This window comes from Brienomyrus brachyistius, chromosome 23 (genome assembly GCF_023856365.1).
Source record: "Brienomyrus brachyistius isolate T26 chromosome 23, BBRACH_0.4, whole genome shotgun sequence".
Taxonomy (NCBI): domain Eukaryota; kingdom Metazoa; phylum Chordata; class Actinopteri; order Osteoglossiformes; family Mormyridae; genus Brienomyrus; species Brienomyrus brachyistius.
Window position 1 is genome coordinate 6559279 of NC_064555.1, and position 19949 is coordinate 6579227.

At 49.9% G+C, this 19949-nt stretch overlaps 1 protein-coding gene across 4 annotated transcripts in view; it reads left to right on the forward strand.

The window, feature by feature from the left end:
- The window catches only part of LOC125718611 (zinc finger protein 236-like), a 30089-nt gene that overhangs the window by 8378 nt on the left and 1762 nt on the right, over window positions 1-19949 (forward strand). For 3 of the 4 annotated variants that reach the window (XM_048992511.1, XM_048992514.1, XM_048992513.1), the window contains exons 11-31: window positions 1920-2123; window positions 2470-2608; window positions 3027-3287; window positions 3414-3670; window positions 5112-5213; window positions 6217-6356; window positions 6720-6817; window positions 8181-8332; window positions 8438-8620; window positions 9442-9727; window positions 10330-10433; window positions 11041-11427; window positions 12263-12405; window positions 12724-12949; window positions 13400-13579; window positions 14009-14167; window positions 14368-14540; window positions 14807-14932; window positions 15012-15209; window positions 17410-17539; window positions 19314-19487. In XM_048992511.1, the coding sequence (XP_048848468.1) occupies window positions 1920-2123; window positions 2470-2608; window positions 3027-3287; window positions 3414-3670; window positions 5112-5213; window positions 6217-6356; window positions 6720-6817; window positions 8181-8332; window positions 8438-8620; window positions 9442-9727; window positions 10330-10433; window positions 11041-11427; window positions 12263-12405; window positions 12724-12949; window positions 13400-13579; window positions 14009-14167; window positions 14368-14540; window positions 14807-14932; window positions 15012-15209; window positions 17410-17539; window positions 19314-19487 (3822 nt within the window). The remainder of the gene's footprint in view (window positions 1-1919; window positions 2124-2469; window positions 2609-3026; window positions 3288-3413; window positions 3671-5111; window positions 5214-6216; window positions 6357-6719; window positions 6818-8180; window positions 8333-8437; window positions 8621-9441; window positions 9728-10329; window positions 10434-11040; window positions 11428-12262; window positions 12406-12723; window positions 12950-13399; window positions 13580-14008; window positions 14168-14367; window positions 14541-14806; window positions 14933-15011; window positions 15210-17409; window positions 17540-19313; window positions 19488-19949) is intronic. The other variant, XM_048992512.1, reaches the window with a different exon arrangement.

Genomic DNA, 19949 nt, shown 5'->3' on the forward strand with positions numbered 1-19949 from the left:
AACCATCTGCCTGAGCACTGCGCAGAGCCCTGAGCTGTCTGCCAGAGGACTGCGCCAAGCCCTGAACCATCTGCCTGAGCACTGCGCAGAGCCCTGAGCTGTCTGCCAGAGGACTGCGCCAAGCCCTGAACCATCTGCCTGAGCACTGCGCAGAGCCCTGAGCTGTCTGCCAGAGGACTGCGCCAAGCCCTGAGCCCCGAACTGTCAGCCTGAGCATTATGCTGAGCCCTGAGCTGTTTGCCTGAGCACTGCGCAGAGCCCTGAGCCCCGAACTGTCAGCCTGAGCATTATGCTGAGCCCTGAGCTGTCTGCCTGAGTGTTGCGCAGAAGCCCAAGCCATCTACCTGAGCACTATGTAGAGCCCAGAGCCATCTGCCTGAATACTGCGCAGAGCCCCAAACTGTCTGCCTAGGCTCATGTTTGTTTACAAAAAGCAGTGGAGCAGTTTGTTCTGTCAGGTGAGCTGTTCAGATTGCTGTTGAAATTTTGATCCCTGGCCACGTGTAGAAAACATAGTTTACACACTAATATTAATACAATAATGTCTGTTTGCTCTGGCTTTATATCAGTATTGATTGATGGCTGCAGTCCTTCAGGCATTTTGGTTTAAACTGACATGCTGTATGATTTAGGGAGGATAGTGGTGCTCAATCAGTATCGGTCAGGGTCTCATCATAGAGCTGGTGGGGAGATCCACAGGCCACAGTACCAGACAGGCAGATGTACAAAAACTCACCCTAACAAATCATCAGGGATAAAGGTAGCTCTTCTGTCCTTTCATAAATGCAGGATTCCAGTTATACAAAGGAGCACTTTAACAGTGCAGGTGATTGCACGGGGTTTACCACCGTGTAAGTGTGGTGTCCTGGTAAAATGTAACTGACAGGGCAGAGGTGGCGCGTATGTTTTAGTGAGGCCAGCTTCCATCCATGTTCAGTGGCTGCTGCTTCAGACCTGTGTAAATGCATGCTTGGTTACTTATCGCACTCTGTGTTTACTCGCATTAGCCTGGCTTAACCCGTCTTTAGGGAACGAAGCTGGGAAATCCAGTCACAGACTGTCAGCACTCAAGTCTGATCACTGATGTAAACACCCTGTTGTTCTCGTCAGTAGTGCAAATGCACACGAGATATCCGTCTTTGTAAAAGCTTACTTGTTATACTCTCCATTTTGTTCATTATCTAAGTGAATCGCTGACACTTTTCCTCGCTGCCTGCTTTTCGATCCTGACTTTGACAGTTGTGATTTACTAATGAGACAGTGTGTGTGCGCTAAAGCCCCTCCCCCCGCCCGCTGCCATCAGTGTTCTGAATTTGTCATTTCCCTGTTACATTGTCACATATCCCAGTGCATGCTTTCTATGCATAGCAACAGCATTTATTTTTATACTAAGGGATATTTCACTGGAGAGGATCAGGTTAAGTGCCTCGCTCAAAGGTTACTCCAGCATTGTTTGTCTGAATGAATAATGTTTGCTTATTTCTTATTGTTCGGTTACGTAAGAGTAACTCTTACTGTGGAATTAGTGACAATAACCTTTCAGCAGAAATCTGGCGTGCTTATTTCCTGGTATCCGTTTGGATAATTACGCAGTAATGACTAAACTGAATGTAATTAGCCTTTGTCCTTATACCAGTAATGCAAGAACACCGAAGCAGATTAAGTCCTCATCCAAGGTTTTGAATAGAGAAAATTAGCATCAGCCCAGTATTACAATAATTGTTACTGTAACTTCTGTGTTGAGATGTTGGGAAGGCGTCAGTACGGATCATGCAAATAGAGCTGCGAGGTCAGATTAATGCAGAGGCCGCATTTCTCTATCCAAATGTGCAATTAATAAGGCTTGTTGCAGCCTCGCCGTTCCTTCCCTTGCGCTGCATGCTCCCGGGAGACCCAGTGTTGTCGTTCACCCCCCGCAGGCGTGCGGCCGTTCCCGTGCCCGCACTGCGAGAAGATCTTCCGCACGTCGGGGCACAGAAAGACCCACATGGCGTCCCACTTCAAGACCGCACAGCAGAAGAAGCAGCGCTACGCACGCAAGGCACAAAGGGTGCGGGTGGTGAAGAGCAGCCTGCCGCTGACGGACATCCCACTGCAGGAGCCCATCCTCATCACAGACCTGGGTATGCTGCCCCCTAGTGGATTGACGCAAGGCTGCTCGCTGCACTTAGCCACTCTATCACAATACTACTACTACTAGTAATTATAGTAATAATAATAAATAATTTTTTATTATTATTCGGGCAAAATACTAATTAGAGGAATGATTGGCTGAAGAGTCCTCACACCTGGGCTTGAATAGCTGCATACATACAGGTCCTTTGCGGATAAGATTGCCTGCCCCTGAGTTAAGCACCCCAGCGGGGCCCCTTGCAGACTGGGACCTGAACAGGGTAACCTTACAAGTGCTTGCTGCTAAAGGTTTTGGGTCCACCGTACAGCAGCTGATGTCTCTGTGTATTGATGCAGGTCTTGTGCAAAACCAGATTCCCCGCAACAGCCTGTCCATACAGCAGTACCTGGATGTCATGGTCAACGACAGACCTTATAAATGCCCCTACTGCAGTAGGGCGTACAAGAAGTCCAGTCACCTGAAGCAGCACGTGAGGTGGGCCTGAGGGGGGAGAATCAGAGGGTTAAACGCTCCCCTGCCTTTCTTTCTTGTCACTTGTCTTTTAGTCCTCAAAGTTTATCTGCAGAGAGTTAAAGTATTTTTTTCTCACTGTATTGTTGCTGTGTAAAGTATTGTTTCCTACTGTGCTGACTTCAAACTTAATGTACTTGAAGTTTTTACCATTTAAAATATTTTAAAAAATCAAGACAGCTCTGTGATCGATAGTATTCATCCCTAATTTTGGAGCGTTATGCCCTGAAAGGCAGTTCCTACTGTTTCTGGGATTTCAGTCCTGTTATTGTTATTATTAGTACAGTATGAGCGTTAAACCTGGCAGGGGTATCAGTCGATGTCAGAAACCGGGGGCGTATCTCCCAGTTCACTCGTAAAAGTCGTGCCTCCCTATCTGCAGGTCGCACACGGGCGAACGGCCGTACAAGTGTATCCAGTGCAGCAAGGGCTTTGCCTCATCAGGCGTGCTGAAGTCACACATCCGCACACACTCTGGCCTCAAGGCCTACAAGTGCCTCATGTGTGACAGCACCTTCACCACCAGCGGCAGCCTCCGGCGTCACATGACCACGCATAGCGACGTACGGCCCTACATGTGCCCCTACTGCCAGAAGACCTTCAAGTCCTCCTCTAACTGTCGGAAGCACATGAAGACGCACAGGTGCGCCCGGGCTTGGAAGGCGAGGGTCTGTGCGTGGGGTCTCCATATGCTTGTACCCCAGCTGCTCAGCCCTGCCTCTTCACATTAAGACCCTGACAGATTTCCCCCCCCCCCCACTTCTGCTAGGTACGAGCTGGCCCAGCAACTGCAACAGCAGGGGCAGGAGGCATCCGGCGAGCCCTCCCTCGACACCTCCATCGCTGGCGTGGGAGATGGCGCTACCATACAGGTGGAGATAGAGGCAGACGCTCTGCAGCAGTCGCCGGCTGTGGGTGCCGACCAGCAAAGCATGCTGGGGCTGCCCCAAGCACAGGTGGTGGGCGGCTCCCAGCAGGAGGCACTGCAGGAGCAGCTGGCCGAACCCCCACTGGTGCAGGACGAAGGTAAGTCGGGCCAGTCTGTCCTCACGGAGGTATCACTTAAAAGGCAGCCCTTTAAGCTGAAAGGATCGTGACCAGCTGGCGTGCTGTGTGAGTGAATCTTCTCTGAAAAGGCGCCCGGAATAAGACAGAGCATGGCACATCATGAGCCAGAGCACTTACTGGAAAGAGCAGCCTTCTGACTCTTGGGAACGGCATGAGGGCACGATTTAATGGAAGCACGTCCACTGACCGCATGGTCACTGGGTTGATCAGTTGTACAGCTAGCATCTGGACCCCCCAGTGGGGAAGAAAAAAGCCTTAAACAGGTTTCTTTGGAGTGGAAAGGTGGCTCAGTCGCTGTGAAGATTTAATTGGTTAATTTCTATGAATGGTGTCATTTTGTGGAGGTGTTGGCTCAGTTTGAAAGGTGCGTTTGCTGATATAACCATCCATCCATTTTCCAAACCACTTATCCTTCTGGGTCATGGGGAGTCCGGAGCCTATCCCAGATGCTATGGGCACGAGGCACGGACCAACTCAAGACGGGAGGCCAGCCTTGCTGATATATGTGATTGCATTTTGCTGCATATTTCCCAGTCCAGTCTTCTCAACGAGCTACTAATGTGCTCTGATTTAATCTCTTAATCCTTTTTAAAAGCTGGATATGGACAGTGATCTTTGTATCAAATGTGTGTTTTTGCAGAGACACTCCTAACCGTGCTTTAAGAACATCTTCTGTCTTCTGTAGAGTCAGTCTCGCAGGGTTTAGTTGATATTTGAGCAACTGACAACCTTGGCAGTAAAGGTCATGAATATATGGATGCCCCCCAAGCTTGGCTTAAAGGAGAGGGTACGTCACGGAGAAATGGATGGCAGCGGCTGAACAGAGGTGAAACGGTAGACTGATTTAAAGGTGGTCTCTAAGCTTCATGGTAGAACTCATCACCATGTGCCCTGTGCCTTGAAAATGCCTTCAGAGGCGGAGAGTGCACCTGGGCTGAGCAGCCAGCCGAGTGCCTCATCGATGCTGCCTGATTAGCGGAAAGAGAATGACGCCGCAGTCCCATTGCACGGGTCTGCAGCAGTTTACACGCAGATACGTTCAAATTATTTATCTGTGTGTGTTTGTGTTTCTCTGTTGTATAGAATAACTAGGCCAGCACAGCACATCTGTCATGGAGATAATCGGGCGATAAATTTGCCTGTAAAAGACGGATTTCGTGGTTTTGGTTATGGATGGATGGGTCACCTCTGTGTACACGGTCATGGCCGCAGCCACCTGTGTGAACCGGAATGACCTTTCATTTTGCTCTGAACGCCCTAGAAGTTAAATGCCGATTGATTGCCTTGGAAATGCTTGGGTAATAAGGTGTTCACTTTGTTGCTGCTTTCTGTATTTAACCACACTCTCCTGCCCCCCCCCCCCCCCCCCCCCCCACACCTCCTATTCCGTTGTTCCCAGACGCACTAGTGACATCCCAGCATGCTCTGCCTCAGAACATCGGCCAGTTTGAGATGCAGAGCTTGCCTCAGCAAGCCTTCGACCAGCAGACGCTGACGCAAGGTAACAGCTTCGCCTCTCGCCCGGCGGCGGCCCGACCCTCTCGTGTACTAGTTCCGTCGTCAGTGAGTGTCTGCGCTGATCATTCTCAGCGACCCTCAGAATACAGCCAAGGCACTTCAGGAAGGCTCACCTTCTGACACTGATTGGTGCTTTTCACCTGGGGTCCCATGACTCCCTGCTGTTTGGTCGAGTGGATTCAGGGTCGTTCCCTTTTCTGGCGTCTCTCACCTGGTCCGTGCTTCTGAGAGAGTCTCCCATTTAGCCCCTGTTAGATCCTACTTAATATTCTCATATATCCATATTAATAATTGCTCTACGTGCAACATGTCAGTGTGATTCTGACTGCACAACCAGCAGTGTTTACACGCCTCTACAGTCTTTGAATAACGGGAAAAAAAATGGTTGTTAATGACTCAGGAGCGTAACAATGATCCCCCTTTTATATCTTTTATTTAAATTGTGGTGTGTTGTATCAATTATAGAGACAAAGTTAATTAATTCAAAGTGTAGTGTGTGGGCTTAAAGTGGCTGTATGAAATGAGTGCCCACTCATCCCAGACAGCGCTCCTCGGGAGGCGGGCATGCAAGTCTGCCAGCTGTGTCTGATGCCCCGAGAGGCTGGCTGCTGAGAGTTAAGGCTGAAATGCTCCGGTACCGGAACTGTGCAGTTTAGCTGTGCGCTTAATTGTGCAAGTAGACAAATAGCGTTCGGAAACGTCAGTGCAGACAAATACCTACTCTGATGTTATGCTGATGTCATTGTTTCCCAAAACTGAAATTTCAGCTTTAGTTAGTTTGTCAGATATGCTAAAGAATCATGTAGGAACAATATTTTTGTATGGTGCCTTTCTCACCCTCAAGGAGACTTTACAATACATACAGTCGAACTCAAAAACCTGGGGAAATGGCTCCCTTCTGTACTGGATGATATATTATAACATTCCTGAGAGAGGTATGCAGTGTGAGGGAGAATGAGTGACGTTTCCCTCTCGTGTCACTACAGGCTTCCCCATGGCGGACGGCTTTTCCCAGCAGCCCCAGTTCCCCACCGTGCAGCAGCTACAGGACTCTAGCACCCTGGAGTCTCAGGCCCTGTCCTCCAGCTACCACTCCCAGAACCTGCTGCACGTGCCCAGCACTGAGGTGGCGGCTCTCCATCATCTTCATCGCTTCGATGGTTTTCGTTTTGCTGTCCCCTCCTGTCCAGTCCTGCCCTCATGTCGGATCACTCCAAGTGGGATAGTTCTTTTTAGTGTTTCTGTGTATCTGTGAGCGAACAGGAGAAGTGCAGTGTTAGTGTTGTTGAAACTTGCAAATCAGTCATCTGCACTGAATTAAAGCTGTTTAATAATTTCCCTGGCAGTGGAAAGGGTGTCATGTTATCAATTTTGCATATGACCCCTATAGCCTATTTGCACGCACAGTGCGCTGTCCTAGCAGGCTGTGAGCTTGTGTAGCAGGTGCACTTACTTAGTGTTTATTGCGGCCATCCTTTTATTTCAACAGACGAGCCGTCTGCTGCAGGATCCACCTCAGAACGACCTCCAGCTCCCCGCCCAGGACTTCCAGGAGGACAGCGATGACGACAGCCGGAGGGTCTACAGGTCAGCGTGCGGGAAGGGCATTAGGAGTCACAGCCTCAGCCTTCATGTCATATAGCTGCCTTCTGTAGGTGATGAGGAGGGATATAGGGAGGAACACACAAGCTGAGACATGGCAATCGTGTGACCTCCTTCAGAAGGATATAGGGAGGAATACAGGAGCTTAGACATGGCAATCATGTGACCTCCGCCAGAAGGATATAGGGAGGAATACAGGAGCTTAGCCATGGCAATCATGTGACCTCCGCCAGAAGGATATAGGGAGGAATACAGGAGCTTAGACATGGCAATCATGTGACCTCCGCCAGAAGGATATAGGGAGGAATACAGGAGCTTAGACATGACAATCATGTGACCTCCGCCAGAAGGATATAGGGAGGAATTCAGGAGCTTAGACATGGCAATCATGTGACATCCTACAGGAGGATATAGGGTGGAATACAGGAGCTTAGACATGGCAATTATGTGACTTCCTCCAGAAGGATACAGGAGCTGTTAGGGAAACATGGAGACCGCTCTTTGTTTTATAGTTAAAAACACCACCCTTCGTTACCGACGCCACTATTTTGCAGAGCATACCAGCCCCTTGGGTTGTATTGAAAATGTAGTTAAATGATATACTAACAGTAGCATGAATGTAAACACAGGTTGTGCGAGATCGCTGCGAATTATATTACATTGGTTCTGTGTGCAAATGATCAACACAAGCAAATTATTTCTTTTCTTCTACCAAATTATTCTTCTGCTGGCTTACTTCCTTGCTGTAATAAATTCATATAATTTTAAAATTGTATTCCTTACCAGTAAAATAAACAATGTTGCGACTTCTGTCTTTCAGATAACTTTATCCACATGCGCAATGTTCACGAATATTCTCAGTGTAGAATGAAAATTAAATGAACTGGCTCACCTTTATCATTGGGAAGAAATCGAAAATACTCCCAAACAGGAGCAGTAATCCAAGGTTATCCTTGTTAACAGCCGAAAGGGCAGACCATGAACGTGGGTGGTGTGACGCGTTGCTATGTCCCGGTTCCCTGGACCATACCTTTGTTTATGGTGCTGCAGTCATTATAGTGACTTATCTGTCTGGACAAACTGCTGTTTCCTGGGTGGCCGGGAATGTTATTTTCTCACCAGATTAATTTTTATGATACCTACAGTATTTATGGAGCAGTATTTTTAGGAAAAAAAAGCAAATCTATCCCAGGGAGCAAGCAGAACTGTTTCTGTGTGGGTATACTTCTTGTGTGGAGTTACATGCTGTGATTGTTTTTGGGTTTTTCTTTTCAATTCTCTGTGTATTATTGTCCAGGGAGACAGTTGTGTATCTGGTAATAATGCTTGACTCTTGGCCCTTCTGTAGGTGTTCCTTCTGCAACAAGGGCTTCAAGAAGTCGAGCCACCTCAAGCAGCACGTCCGCTCACACACGGGCGAGAAGCCCTATAGGTGCCACCTGTGTGGCCGGAATTTCGTGTCAGCAGGCGTGCTCAAGTCCCACCTGAACACGCACACCGGTGAGGCCCGGAGCCCGCCGCCGCCGCACAGCGACCATGGCGATCGCGCATGAGTGTGCTCTGCAGTAGGGGGATCTTGACGGTGCTCTGCGTCTTACTCTCCAGGTGTGAAAGCCTTCAGGTGCAACGTGTGCGACGCGTCCTTCACCACCAACGGCAGCCTCAACCGCCACATGATCATGCACCTCAACATGAGGCCGTACAAATGCTCCATTTGCTCGGAGACCTTCCGCACCAACCAGCTCTTCAAGAAGCACATGAAGAAAGACCACATAGCACCAGCTAGAGGTACCTCCATGTGTCGCACACGATTTACCCGCACTATATACCAAGGTGGGCTCCTGGTTGATGGGGCCCTTCGGCCCTGGACCCGCCGGATCTCTCCGTTATTATATTTATTTAGCAGATGATTTTGTCCAAAGCCACTTTTTTATGGGGGCAGAACAGGTACAACAACTATGTCTCTGAAGCAGTTTTCAGGCTGAAGGGCCTCGTTCAAGGACTCACTGGTGTTATGAGTACCCTACCGACCATGAGATTCAAACCCACAACCACCTGGACATGGCCACAATTCACTAACTTCGGCTCTTGCCCACCCCTTTGCCTCACAACATATAAATAAGAATAAGAACAAACTGACCATTTTAAGATGATTTGCCACTAAGGCACAAAAGCACTTCAGATTTTGAAAATCATTAGTACTGTCCACTGTCATAACAAGCAGGGCTGAGCACGCATCCAGGTTACTGGTGACATCACGACTCACTGATTCATCCAACTTCTTGTTTGGGTCTGTTAGCAGAAATAGCTGAGGTTCTTTTTGTTCAGTGAACTAATTATGACTGCAACCACATTTCCTTACTGAATGATGCTGGACATGTTGAAGGTAGCTTGTATTCAGTTCATCTTAGTTTTATCAAATTATTCTCATCTGGCCTTTATATAAAACGTTGTCCTTAACCAGCACGCCCCCTTGTGAATTTCACATCACATCGCATTCATGTCGGCCTTCCTGCTGTTTAACGGCCCCTGAAGATTTTCTGACATTTTCCTCAGTAAGCAATTGGCCTTCCTCCATATTGTGTTACTCACTCGCCTTTCCCACGCAGCGCTGGATGAGAATGGGGAGGAAGAGGGCGGCGCAGAGGTGCCGGCACACAAGCGCAACCGCACCGACATCATCACCTTCACGGAGGAGCAGGCGGCGGAGCTGGCCCGCAACGAGCCCAGCGAGGACGCGTCCGTGTCTGAGAAGGTGCTGGTGCAGTCCGCAGCCGAGCGAGACCGCGTCAGCGAGATGAAGGACAAGAGCGTCGAGCTGGAGAGCGAGCCTAAGTTCGCCAACCGCTGCAACTACTGCCCCAAGAGCTTCAGGAAGCCCAGCGACCTCGTGCGGTGAGGAGGGGCCCCGTCAGGAGCCCAATCACCCTGGCTTTATGTCCTCAGTTTGAGTGTCGTCTCTAGGCCAAGGTCTGAAGCTCATTATCATGCTGTTTTGCGTAACCATTTATTTAAAAAAGGCAAAGCGTAAGTCCTTAAATTGGCAATAAATCATAGCGATTCTTTGTTCCTTTGCCACAATCCTCTGATCTTCTAGATCTGTAGATGTAAATATAATTCTACCAGGCAAAATATTTCAGGATAGTCATTACATACCTATTATTCTACATAATAAGCAACCTTTTCACTCCCTGAGAAGTGTCACTAATGATTTGAGATTTTAAAATTAGCTGTATTAATTAACAGTATTAGAAAATGGTTTTGCACATAACTTTTTCCATTAATTTGCTAAATTAAACGGTGTTTTTCATCTTGTTGAATGGGAAATTGTCCGCTGAGTGCATAGGGATATCTGGTGCATCCCTGCAAATCTGTGCCGGTACAGCATCTGGTCAGCATTTATGAACCCCCCCCCATACAGATGGTTGTCTTTTAATTGTTGAGTTGAGCCCCTTCAGGTGGTTGATGGGCCTCTTTGTCCCCGGTCTGTCTGGCAGACACATACGGATCCACACAGGAGAGAGGCCCTACAAGTGCGATTCGTGTGGAAAGAGTTTCACGGTGAAATCCACCCTGGACTGCCACATCAAGACACACTCAGGTAGGCCGACATGCCCACTGACTGCTCGCTTGCAGAGTCTTGAGTTTGTAAGTACTGAATAGGGCTGCTCTGTGACACATACTCAGTTTATTGAAGTGATTTTTTTTTTCAAAAGTTAATGATTTTGAATGGGCATGGCGTGCCAGATAAACAAGCTGTGGAACAGAGTTCTGTTCGGTGACTTCCACATCCTTGCAGAGCTTTCCACCCTCTATGTTTTTGAGATTACGTGAAAGACGCATTAACAGATATAAGCCTTCACTTTCTGGGATTTATTTGATTATGACTTTCAGTAATTGGCCGCAACGAAGACTGAAATGTTTTGTGTTCTCTCAGGTCTATTAGCTGGTGCAAATGTTGTCAATGTATCTGCGTATGTGTACTTTATGTCCCTTATGTTCCTTTGTGGATGTACTTCTGTCCTTGCATCTGTCTATCCGTCTGTCAGTTACACTGCCTTGCTGTGAATCGCCAGCCTGATGTGTAAATTCCCCTATTGATATCTCAGTATTCCAGTCACCTGATTATCAAGCTAGTACCACCAGCACATTGCCTTGCCAACAGCCCTAAGGCATTGACCAGTCAGGTCCTCTGCTGCTCCCTGCAGGCCAGAAGCTGTTCAGCTGCCACATGTGCAACACCTCCTTCTCCACCAAGGGCAGCCTGAAGGTTCACATGCGCCTGCACACGGGCTCAAAGCCCTTCAAGTGCCCCATCTGCGAGCTGCGTTTTCGCACCTCCGGCCACCGCAAGACGCACATCCAGAGCCACTACAAGTCCAACTTGGAGGCCAAGCGGGGAAAGAAGCCCGGCGAGCGGCAGAACCGGTCAGAGGCCCTGCCCTCTGTGGGCATGCTGCAGAGTGGCTCTGCTGATGCCACCGATGTGGATCCCGTCTACATCTCCGGCAACCCTGTGATGAGCAGCCCGTTTGAGCAGAACCTGCTTCAGCCAGGTGTTGTGGGCCAGGCCATCCTGCCAGCCTCCCTGTCCAGTGAGTCTTCATGGAAAACCCCTGTTTTACCCATGTAGCGTGTTCTTCTTGGGGCTCTTGTCCCAGAATGCTTTGTTCTGGAGACCAAAAGCTGTTAAATGTTGCAGTCCTGCTTTAAGGCTCGTTGCAAGATCACTGAGGTAACCTCCTTGCCCCTTATTTAATTCCACGTCCGGAAAGTAAAGTGAAAATCCAGAAATTAAGATTTGATCTGATTTATTGGCATGGTGGAGGCCGCTTGACAGATTCCCGTGTGTTTGCTGTGGCTGTGTGCCCCATAAATCCTGTCTGCTTGGATGAGGGATGGCCGACGTCAGCCAGAGATTTATGCCGGCCTCCTATTGTTTGTTTAGCGGGCAGAAACACTGGAGCCGCACCCCCCCATCTCGCCATCTCGGCCCTATCCGTCGTGCCGGATGAGCCCCATTTCGTTGGCCCGTATCTGCTTCTGGGATTGCACTTTTTGGCATTTGTGAAGAATTGCTTTCAATGTGTGTTTTTCTGTATTATCTGAAATGGGGGAGTGGATTTGGAAAAGTTCTTTAAGGGCTGAGTGGGCATCTTAAGCTGAGGAAAGCGAAGACGGTTTTCGTTACGTGGAATATTGCGTTGTCTTACAGGTGGAATTAGCTTTTTTCCTTTTCAGTAACATAAACCTGGAGAAATGATCTCTGTGTAAAACGGAGTCCTTTATTCAAACACATGCAGTGCACATTTCAGTCAATATATTGCAATATAGCTGACTACTTATGAATTTCATCGGTGTAATTTAGCTTTGATAGCGGCCATTTCTTCTGAGTCCCTTACTGAGCTCCAGCTGGTTGACCCCACATAGGCGGTGACCTGACGGTGTCTCTGACTGACGGCCTGACCACACTGGAGGGCATCCACCTGCAGCTCAGCACCACCAACCTGGTGTGCCCCAACGTTCAGATCTCTGGCATCGACACCAGCAACATCAACAACATCACGCTGCAGGTGATCCCTCTTGCTTGACCTCGTCCAGATCACCACGCTATTAGCAGGAGGCTGTTCTGGGGATGGAGTGTAAACCGTGTTCAGAACCTGTGATCATGGATGATGAACAAAAGTACTCAGATCCTGCTGCCTGATCGCTCTGTTAGCATCTCTGTGGAATGTCATATCAGGTTGGGATTGAGTCACGCCTTCACTGATGCATTTTGACGTTGCCTTTTGTCCTTTGGGGCAGGGTATCATGTGACTTACAGTAGGGTGGCTCGTTTTCGTTATGTTGCTGCTGCGCCATGGTAACACCATGCTTGTCGCCGGATCCAGATCGACTCGAGCATCCTGCAGCAGACCCTCTCCCACCAGCTGACCGGCGACGCGGGGATCGCCCAGATCTCCGGCGCTCACCTCATGGCGGGCGACTCCGCCGTGCCCGCCAACGTGGTGATCCATCCGCTGACTAGCCTGTCCCTGCAGCCGTCGGCAGCAGCCGGTGGCATGGGCATGGCGGGGCTGGCCGAGCAGGACGCCGTGCTCACGGCCACCAGCAGTGGTGGGTCCCCCATTTGGAATCTAAATTGAGCTTTGCAGACTGTGCCGAACGCAGGTCTGTTTAATGAGGTCCCGCCTCATTCATAATTTGTCCAGTTAAGAAGCTGCAGCTTGCTGGAAGATTCATTTTATTGGTTGAAGGCAGCATGGGGCGGAGCCTCATTTCTCAGCCAGCCAGCATAGTTTTCTGACAGTCCTATTTTAAGCCAACAGTCCTTTGCCCCTGATGTTGTTTATATTACTGCTTTCTGTGTTTATAATTTTTTTTTTTTATAAATATTCATCCAACAAATTTTCTTTTTTTTCCCCCAAGATTAAGCCAGTCATCGTATGTTACTGGGTCTGTTATTTACCGCAGTAGTCAGGTTACATCTACCTGTAACGCCTTTGTTAAAATCACAGTTCAGCTTCTGATGGCAGCCATGCTAACGTGGCCGATGTAATCCTGCAGGCTCCCATGACCTGTCACAGGTCATGACCTCATCTGGTCTGGTGGCAGCCAGTGGTGGCGGACAGGAGATTACTCTGACGATTAACAACTCCAGCCTGAGTCAGGTACTGGCCCAGACCTCGGCCGCGGGCCCCTCACAGACCTCAGGCGACCCCCAGGAGATCACCCTCACCATATCGGGTAAGCAGGCTAATTTGCTCTCACATTCAAACATCCCCACCTGACCTCCTCTCTCACACCGTTGCCAGGTGCCTGATTGGCTCTCTGCTAATTAGTTTTCACCGCCATAATCTCCCGCTCCTCTTATCCGTGCATTAGAAACAAACACGTCTGGCCGTCCACAGGGCATTGTGACATCGACAGGCATAAACACATTTTGTTTCATGATTGCACCATTGCTGAATATTTTATAGGCAATTTGAGCAATATAGCTTGAGCGATCCGGCTGTTTTCTCTGCTGTATAGAAATCGATTTTAGTGTGTTTGTGCAGCTGCCTTTATTGCTTGCAGTTTTGTCAGACTTCAGTAGTAATTTACTGAATGGTGCTTTATGGGCAGAATTTCACTGCTGCTTGATGAGGAGATCCCACCGTTCTTCTGCTTTTAAAGGTCAGGACCTCATGCCACAGCACAGTGCAGCTGGGGGCCCGGAGCTGAACGGCGGAATTAGGCTCACGCCGTCTATGAGCGCCCAGGCCAACGGCGCCGCTCTGGCCATAGGGAATGAGCAGCTTCTACCTCAGAGCCCGGCAGGCACTGGGATCACAGGTGAAAAAAATCAAGAACATTTTAAAGAACCAATCACAGTGTCACACTGCTCCATTAAAGGGTGGGCGCTAAGCGACCGGGTGGGTTTCTGGTCAGCCTAAAGTGGTGGTGTCTCGCCCGCTGGAAACACAGGCCAGTGACCATGTGATGTGTCTGACGCCGCGGTGTAAAACGCCTCTGCTCGCTCCCACCCCTCTCAGAGAGCAGCCTGCCCCCCACCACATCCCTGTCACAGACGCCCACGTCCACCCAGGGCCTGGTGATGTCGTCGTCGGGAGTGGGGAGCGACGGAACCGTGACCTTCACCCTGGCAGACACGCAGGGCATGCTGTCAGGAGGCCTGGATGCTGTCACGCTCAACATTGCCTCACAGGTCTGGGGGGGGGCGGGTCACTCCTAACAGGATTAGAGTATAAGGAGGAGAGGGCTTCAGCTCCTACCATGTCTCTCTGGAGTCATGGAGCACCCCCTGTCTGCTCTCTCACACTCAAAAGGCTTCAGTCCATTCTTGAGAACAAGCAGGGATTTTTTTATGTTTGCAGTCTGGTAAGGGTAATCTGTGCCTTCTCACTGAAAGCTGCCATATGCACTCGAGAGCTCTGTGTGCCCACCAGTGACGCACATCCCCCATCTCCATAGGAGCAGCAGTTCCCTGCCATTCTGAGTGACGCTGGTCTCCCGGGGCAACCCACTAATTCCACTCAGCAAGTCATACTGGTGAGCCACCCGGCTCCGGGCACGGTCGGCCCCGACGACGGCTTCAGAGTGAGGACTACGGCCTGTGCCCCTGGCCTCTATGCTTTTCCCCCAGCCCCGTGGCTAAATGCGTGCCGTGCATCCGCAGATCCCCGAGGCGAGCCGGCCTCCAGCCAAGGAGCACTCCGGGGAGGCGTCACAAGGCCTGCAGCCGTGTTTCTACTGCAGCCAGGTGTTCCTGAGCGCCGTCATGCTGCGGCGGCACTGCAGGCAGGCTCACGGCAAGGATCGCTGCCACGTGTGCCGCATGTGCAACAAGGCTTTCAAGAGGGCCACACATCTCAAGGTGGCTGTCCAAACGTGCACGCCACACACACACACCTGCACACATATCTACATATCATAGACACACTGATGCACACTCGTACATGCCTACGGATACACTGACGCACACTCGTACATGCCCACGGATACACTGACGCACACTCGTACATGCCCGCTGATACACTGACGCACACTCGTACATGCCCGCGGATACACTGACGCACACTCGTACATGCCCGCGGATACACTGACGCACACTCGTACATGCCCGCGGATACACTGACGCACACTCGTACATGCCCGCGGATACACTGACGCTCACTCGTACATGCCCGCGGATACACTGACGCACACTCGTACATGCCCGCGGATACACTGACGCTCACTCGTACATGCCCGCGGATACACTGACGCTCACTCGTACATGCCCGCGGATACACTGACGCTCACTCGTACATGCCCGCGGATACACTGACGCACACTCGTACATGCCCGCGGATACACTGACGCTCACTCGTACATGCCCGCGGATACACTGACGCTCACTCGTACATGCCCGCGGATACACTGACGCTCACTCGTACATGCCCGCGGATACACTGACGCTCACTCGTACATGCCCGCGGATACACTGACGCTCACTCGTACATGCCCGCGGATACACTGACGCACACTCGTACATGCCCGCGGATACACTGACGCACACTCGTACATGCCCGCGGATACACTGACGCTCACTCGTACATGCCCGCGGATACACTGACGCTCACTCGTACATGCCCGCGGATACACTGACGCTCACTCGTACATGCCCGCGGATACACTGACGCTCACTCGTACATGCCCGCGGATACACTGACGCACACTCGTACATGCCCGCGGATACACTGACGCACACTCGTACATGCCCGCGGATACACTGACGCACACTCGTACATGCCCGCGGATACACTGACGCTCACTCGTACATGCCCGCGGATACACTGACGCTCACTCGTACATGCCCGCGGATACACTGACGCTCACTCGTACATGCCCGCGGATACACTGACGCACACTCGTACATGCCCGCGGATACACTGACGCACACTCGTACATGCCCGCGGATACACTGACGCACACTCGTACATGCCCGCGGATACACTGACGCACACTCGTACATGCCCGCGGATACACTGACGCTCACTCGTACATGCCCGCGGATACACTGACGCTCACTCGTACATGCCCGCGGATACACTGACGCACACTCGTACATGCCCGCGGATACACTGACGCACACTCGTACATGCCCGCGGATACACTGACGCTCACTCGTACATGCCCGCGGATACACTGACGCTCACTCGTACATGCCCGCGGATACACTGACGCTCACTCGTACATGCCCGAGGATACACTGACGCACACTCGTACATGCCCGCGGATACACTGACGCACACTCGTACATGCCCGCGGATACACTGACGCACACTCGTACATGCCCGCGGATACACTGACGCACACTCGTACATGCCCGCGGATACACTGACGCACACTCGTACATGCCCGCGGATACACTGACGCACACTCGTACATGCCCGCGGATACACTGACGCTCACTCGTACATGCCCGCGGATACACTGACGCTCACTCGTACATGCCCGCGGATACACTGACGCTCACTCGTACATGCCCGCGGATACACTGACGCACACTCGTACATGCCCGCGGATACACTGACGCTCACTCGTACATGCCCGCGGATACACTGACGCTCACTCGTACATGCCCGCGGATACACTGACGCTCACTCGTACATGCCCGCGGATACACTGACGCTCACTCGTACATGCCCGCGGATACACTGACGCACACTCGTACATGCCCGCGGATACACTGACGCACACTCGTACATGCCCGCGGATACACTGACGCACACATATGCATGCGTCTATAGTTACACTGATGCACATGCATGCATGGATGTTACTTGTCAATGTGACCAGTTAGACGGCATTCCTCCAGGTTTCCTATCTTCTCTCTTCACAATGTTTGCTCTTGTGTTATATGAGCTGATCCACATTGTTGCTGGTCATGCTCTTCCTCTTATGCTTGAAACATACACTCATTTACCTGCAAATACATGGACATCATATATACAGCTTTGTGTACAGATACATGTACACGCCATCAAGGACCATAATGTAACTAAATGGCTGCTGCTCGGTCTCGCCTCTAGGAGCATGAACAAGTCCACCAGCAGGGGCCCTCGCTGAGCTCGCAGAGGCCGCGCACCTTGAAGTGCTCCACCTGCGATAAGGCCTTTGCCAAGCCCAGCCAGCTGGAGAGACACAACAGGACGCATACAGGTACCACTGTCTGATACTGCGCTGCTCCATAAACGCATCTGAGCTATTTGTAATGATAAGAGGCACACAGGTTCAGTCTGAGATGTCTTAAGTCCAGAGGACAGCACCCTCACTGTAAGCAATGGGAATGCAGAGCGTGACTGAGGTAGGACTGCTGGGGAATAGCGGCTCAGCCCTGCAATTAGCCGGCATGGGCGAAAACTGCGGGCCTCCTTCCGGAGGACGTCTGGAGTTGCCTCCAGAAAATAACTCCCATCACAGAAAACTTTTAACGAGTAGTATCTAAAAGGCTTCCGCAGTTCAGAGGCAGCACCACAAAAGGCTTTCAACTGAATGAAAGGCGATTAGCTTCGCAGTCCAGCATCGTCACACATCCATGCCCCAGCCACAAGCCCCGTGCCGCCTCATATACTCCACTGAGAGGTCCTCTTCGTCCCACCTCTGTGTTGTATTTCTTAACGTTTTATAGTTCATATTTATGTGTAACATTTGTTTGTTTTATTGCACGCTATATTATGAAGTTTTTGCAACACTGAATCCAGTCTTACTTAACTTGATTGATAATTTCATAGTTTAATGTCTGTCATGTCTACAACGCGGATGATGCTCCTTCCTGTCTGTCATTTAACAGCACAGTAAATATTAACAGCTAATATAAAATCAGATTGCTGCTAATGAATGAGTAGTAATAATGCAGTAATTGTATTTATTTCCAGAGCATTAACTACATTTCAGTGCTGAATTATTTTCATTCATATGCAAGGTTTGACAGAATGAATTGACCAGGAAGATGACATCACTTCCTGTCAATGATGTTATTTGCCTGGTATATATGGTGTTTTAAATCTAGGTTATGACGCATGGCAGGATGTTAATAAAGGTTCTGAGCTTTGCTAAATTGTCAGTGAGGCTTTGAATTGGAGAGGACAGCAATCGATGGTGTGTAACTTTATACGGGCTGCTCTATATGGCAGTCGGTAAACAGTTATTTAATTTGCATCAAAGCTGTCATGTCACCTTTGGTTCTCATTTCGAAGGAGATAATTAGTATTTTAGTGCACTGTAAGCTCCAAGAAGGTCATAGGCACATTCCCATAATGATTTCTGCTAAATGAGTTCATCGTTCATTAAGAGCCACACAGCGATGATTGTACCATAGCAAAGGTCACAGGCCTCTGCCTTCGACACCCTTGATGCCCTGCTGGGTGTATGTAGCCACAACACTGATGGATTCTGGGTGGCAAACGGCCGCTTTAAAAGGCTGTTAGACACAGATTCTCCGTGCGTTAATTACTGAGCATTTCCATTTGGGCAAATTACTCCGTGTGCTTACGCGAAGCAGACCAGCAGGTGTCTTCTTTCAAAAAGATTCATACGGTTGCATTTTTAATGGGGGGGGGGATGGAAATTCCAACAGAAACATTAGGAATCTTTCTATGTCGTGGTGAACTTGGAGGGCATCTCACCCCGGGTGCTCTTTGCTTTGTTGTAGAGGCCTTGGGTGTTCCTCACTACCAATAAAGACCGTACATGTGTTCTTGGCAAGTGAAAAAATGAACTTGGGCGGCAGTGAATCATTTTGGCAAGGATGCAACCAATCAACCAATGTATCATTGGTAATTGGGGCAGGGCAGGAGAGATGGATGCTAGAATACAAGACCGGTCAAGTACGCATATTGAGAAACACTCTTGGGTGGGAGGGAAGGGTGGATGGATTGGAACTGAGTTAGTGCATTGAATGTGCTGCATTTCTCCATTTTTGTTGTGTGTTCAGGAGAGCGGCCCTTCAAATGCCCGCAGTGTGAGAAAGCTTTCAACCAGAAGAGTGCCCTGCAGGTGCACATGGTGAAGCACACAGGAGAGAAGCCCTACAAGTGCGAGGTGTGCTGCATCAGCTTCACGCAGAAGAGCAACATGAAGCTGCACATGAGGCGCTCACACAGCTACGGTGGGTGGGCCATGGGCTACCATTGGCCGATTGGCAACCAATCACATATTGCTCTGGTCTTTTTTTTTTTTAAGGATTCACTATGTCAAAAATATACTTCTCTGTATTTATATAAAAAAAGGCTTTGTGTAGCAGAACACATGTTGTGGGGCCCACAGTGCAAAGCACAGGTCAGGTGAAGGTGGTTGTCCTGTAAAATTAGAGAGTTCTGCGGAAAAAGCGTGCAAGAAGTTTGGTTAAACTTTTTCAAGGGAAAAAGCCATTTTAAAAGAAACCCTTTCCCTAGATTTCTCCCACAGGCCGTGCTGTGAGCTTGTGTTAATAAATGCATTTGTGCTTCCTAAGCCGTGGGAGTTCACCTTTAAGTGGTCATGTGTTTGCAATTTAGCTGGATTTCTGTGGATCTCCCGCAGAGCCTTGTGAGCCCTTATTCCTTGTTGGGGGGGGTCAGAGTGAAGGCTA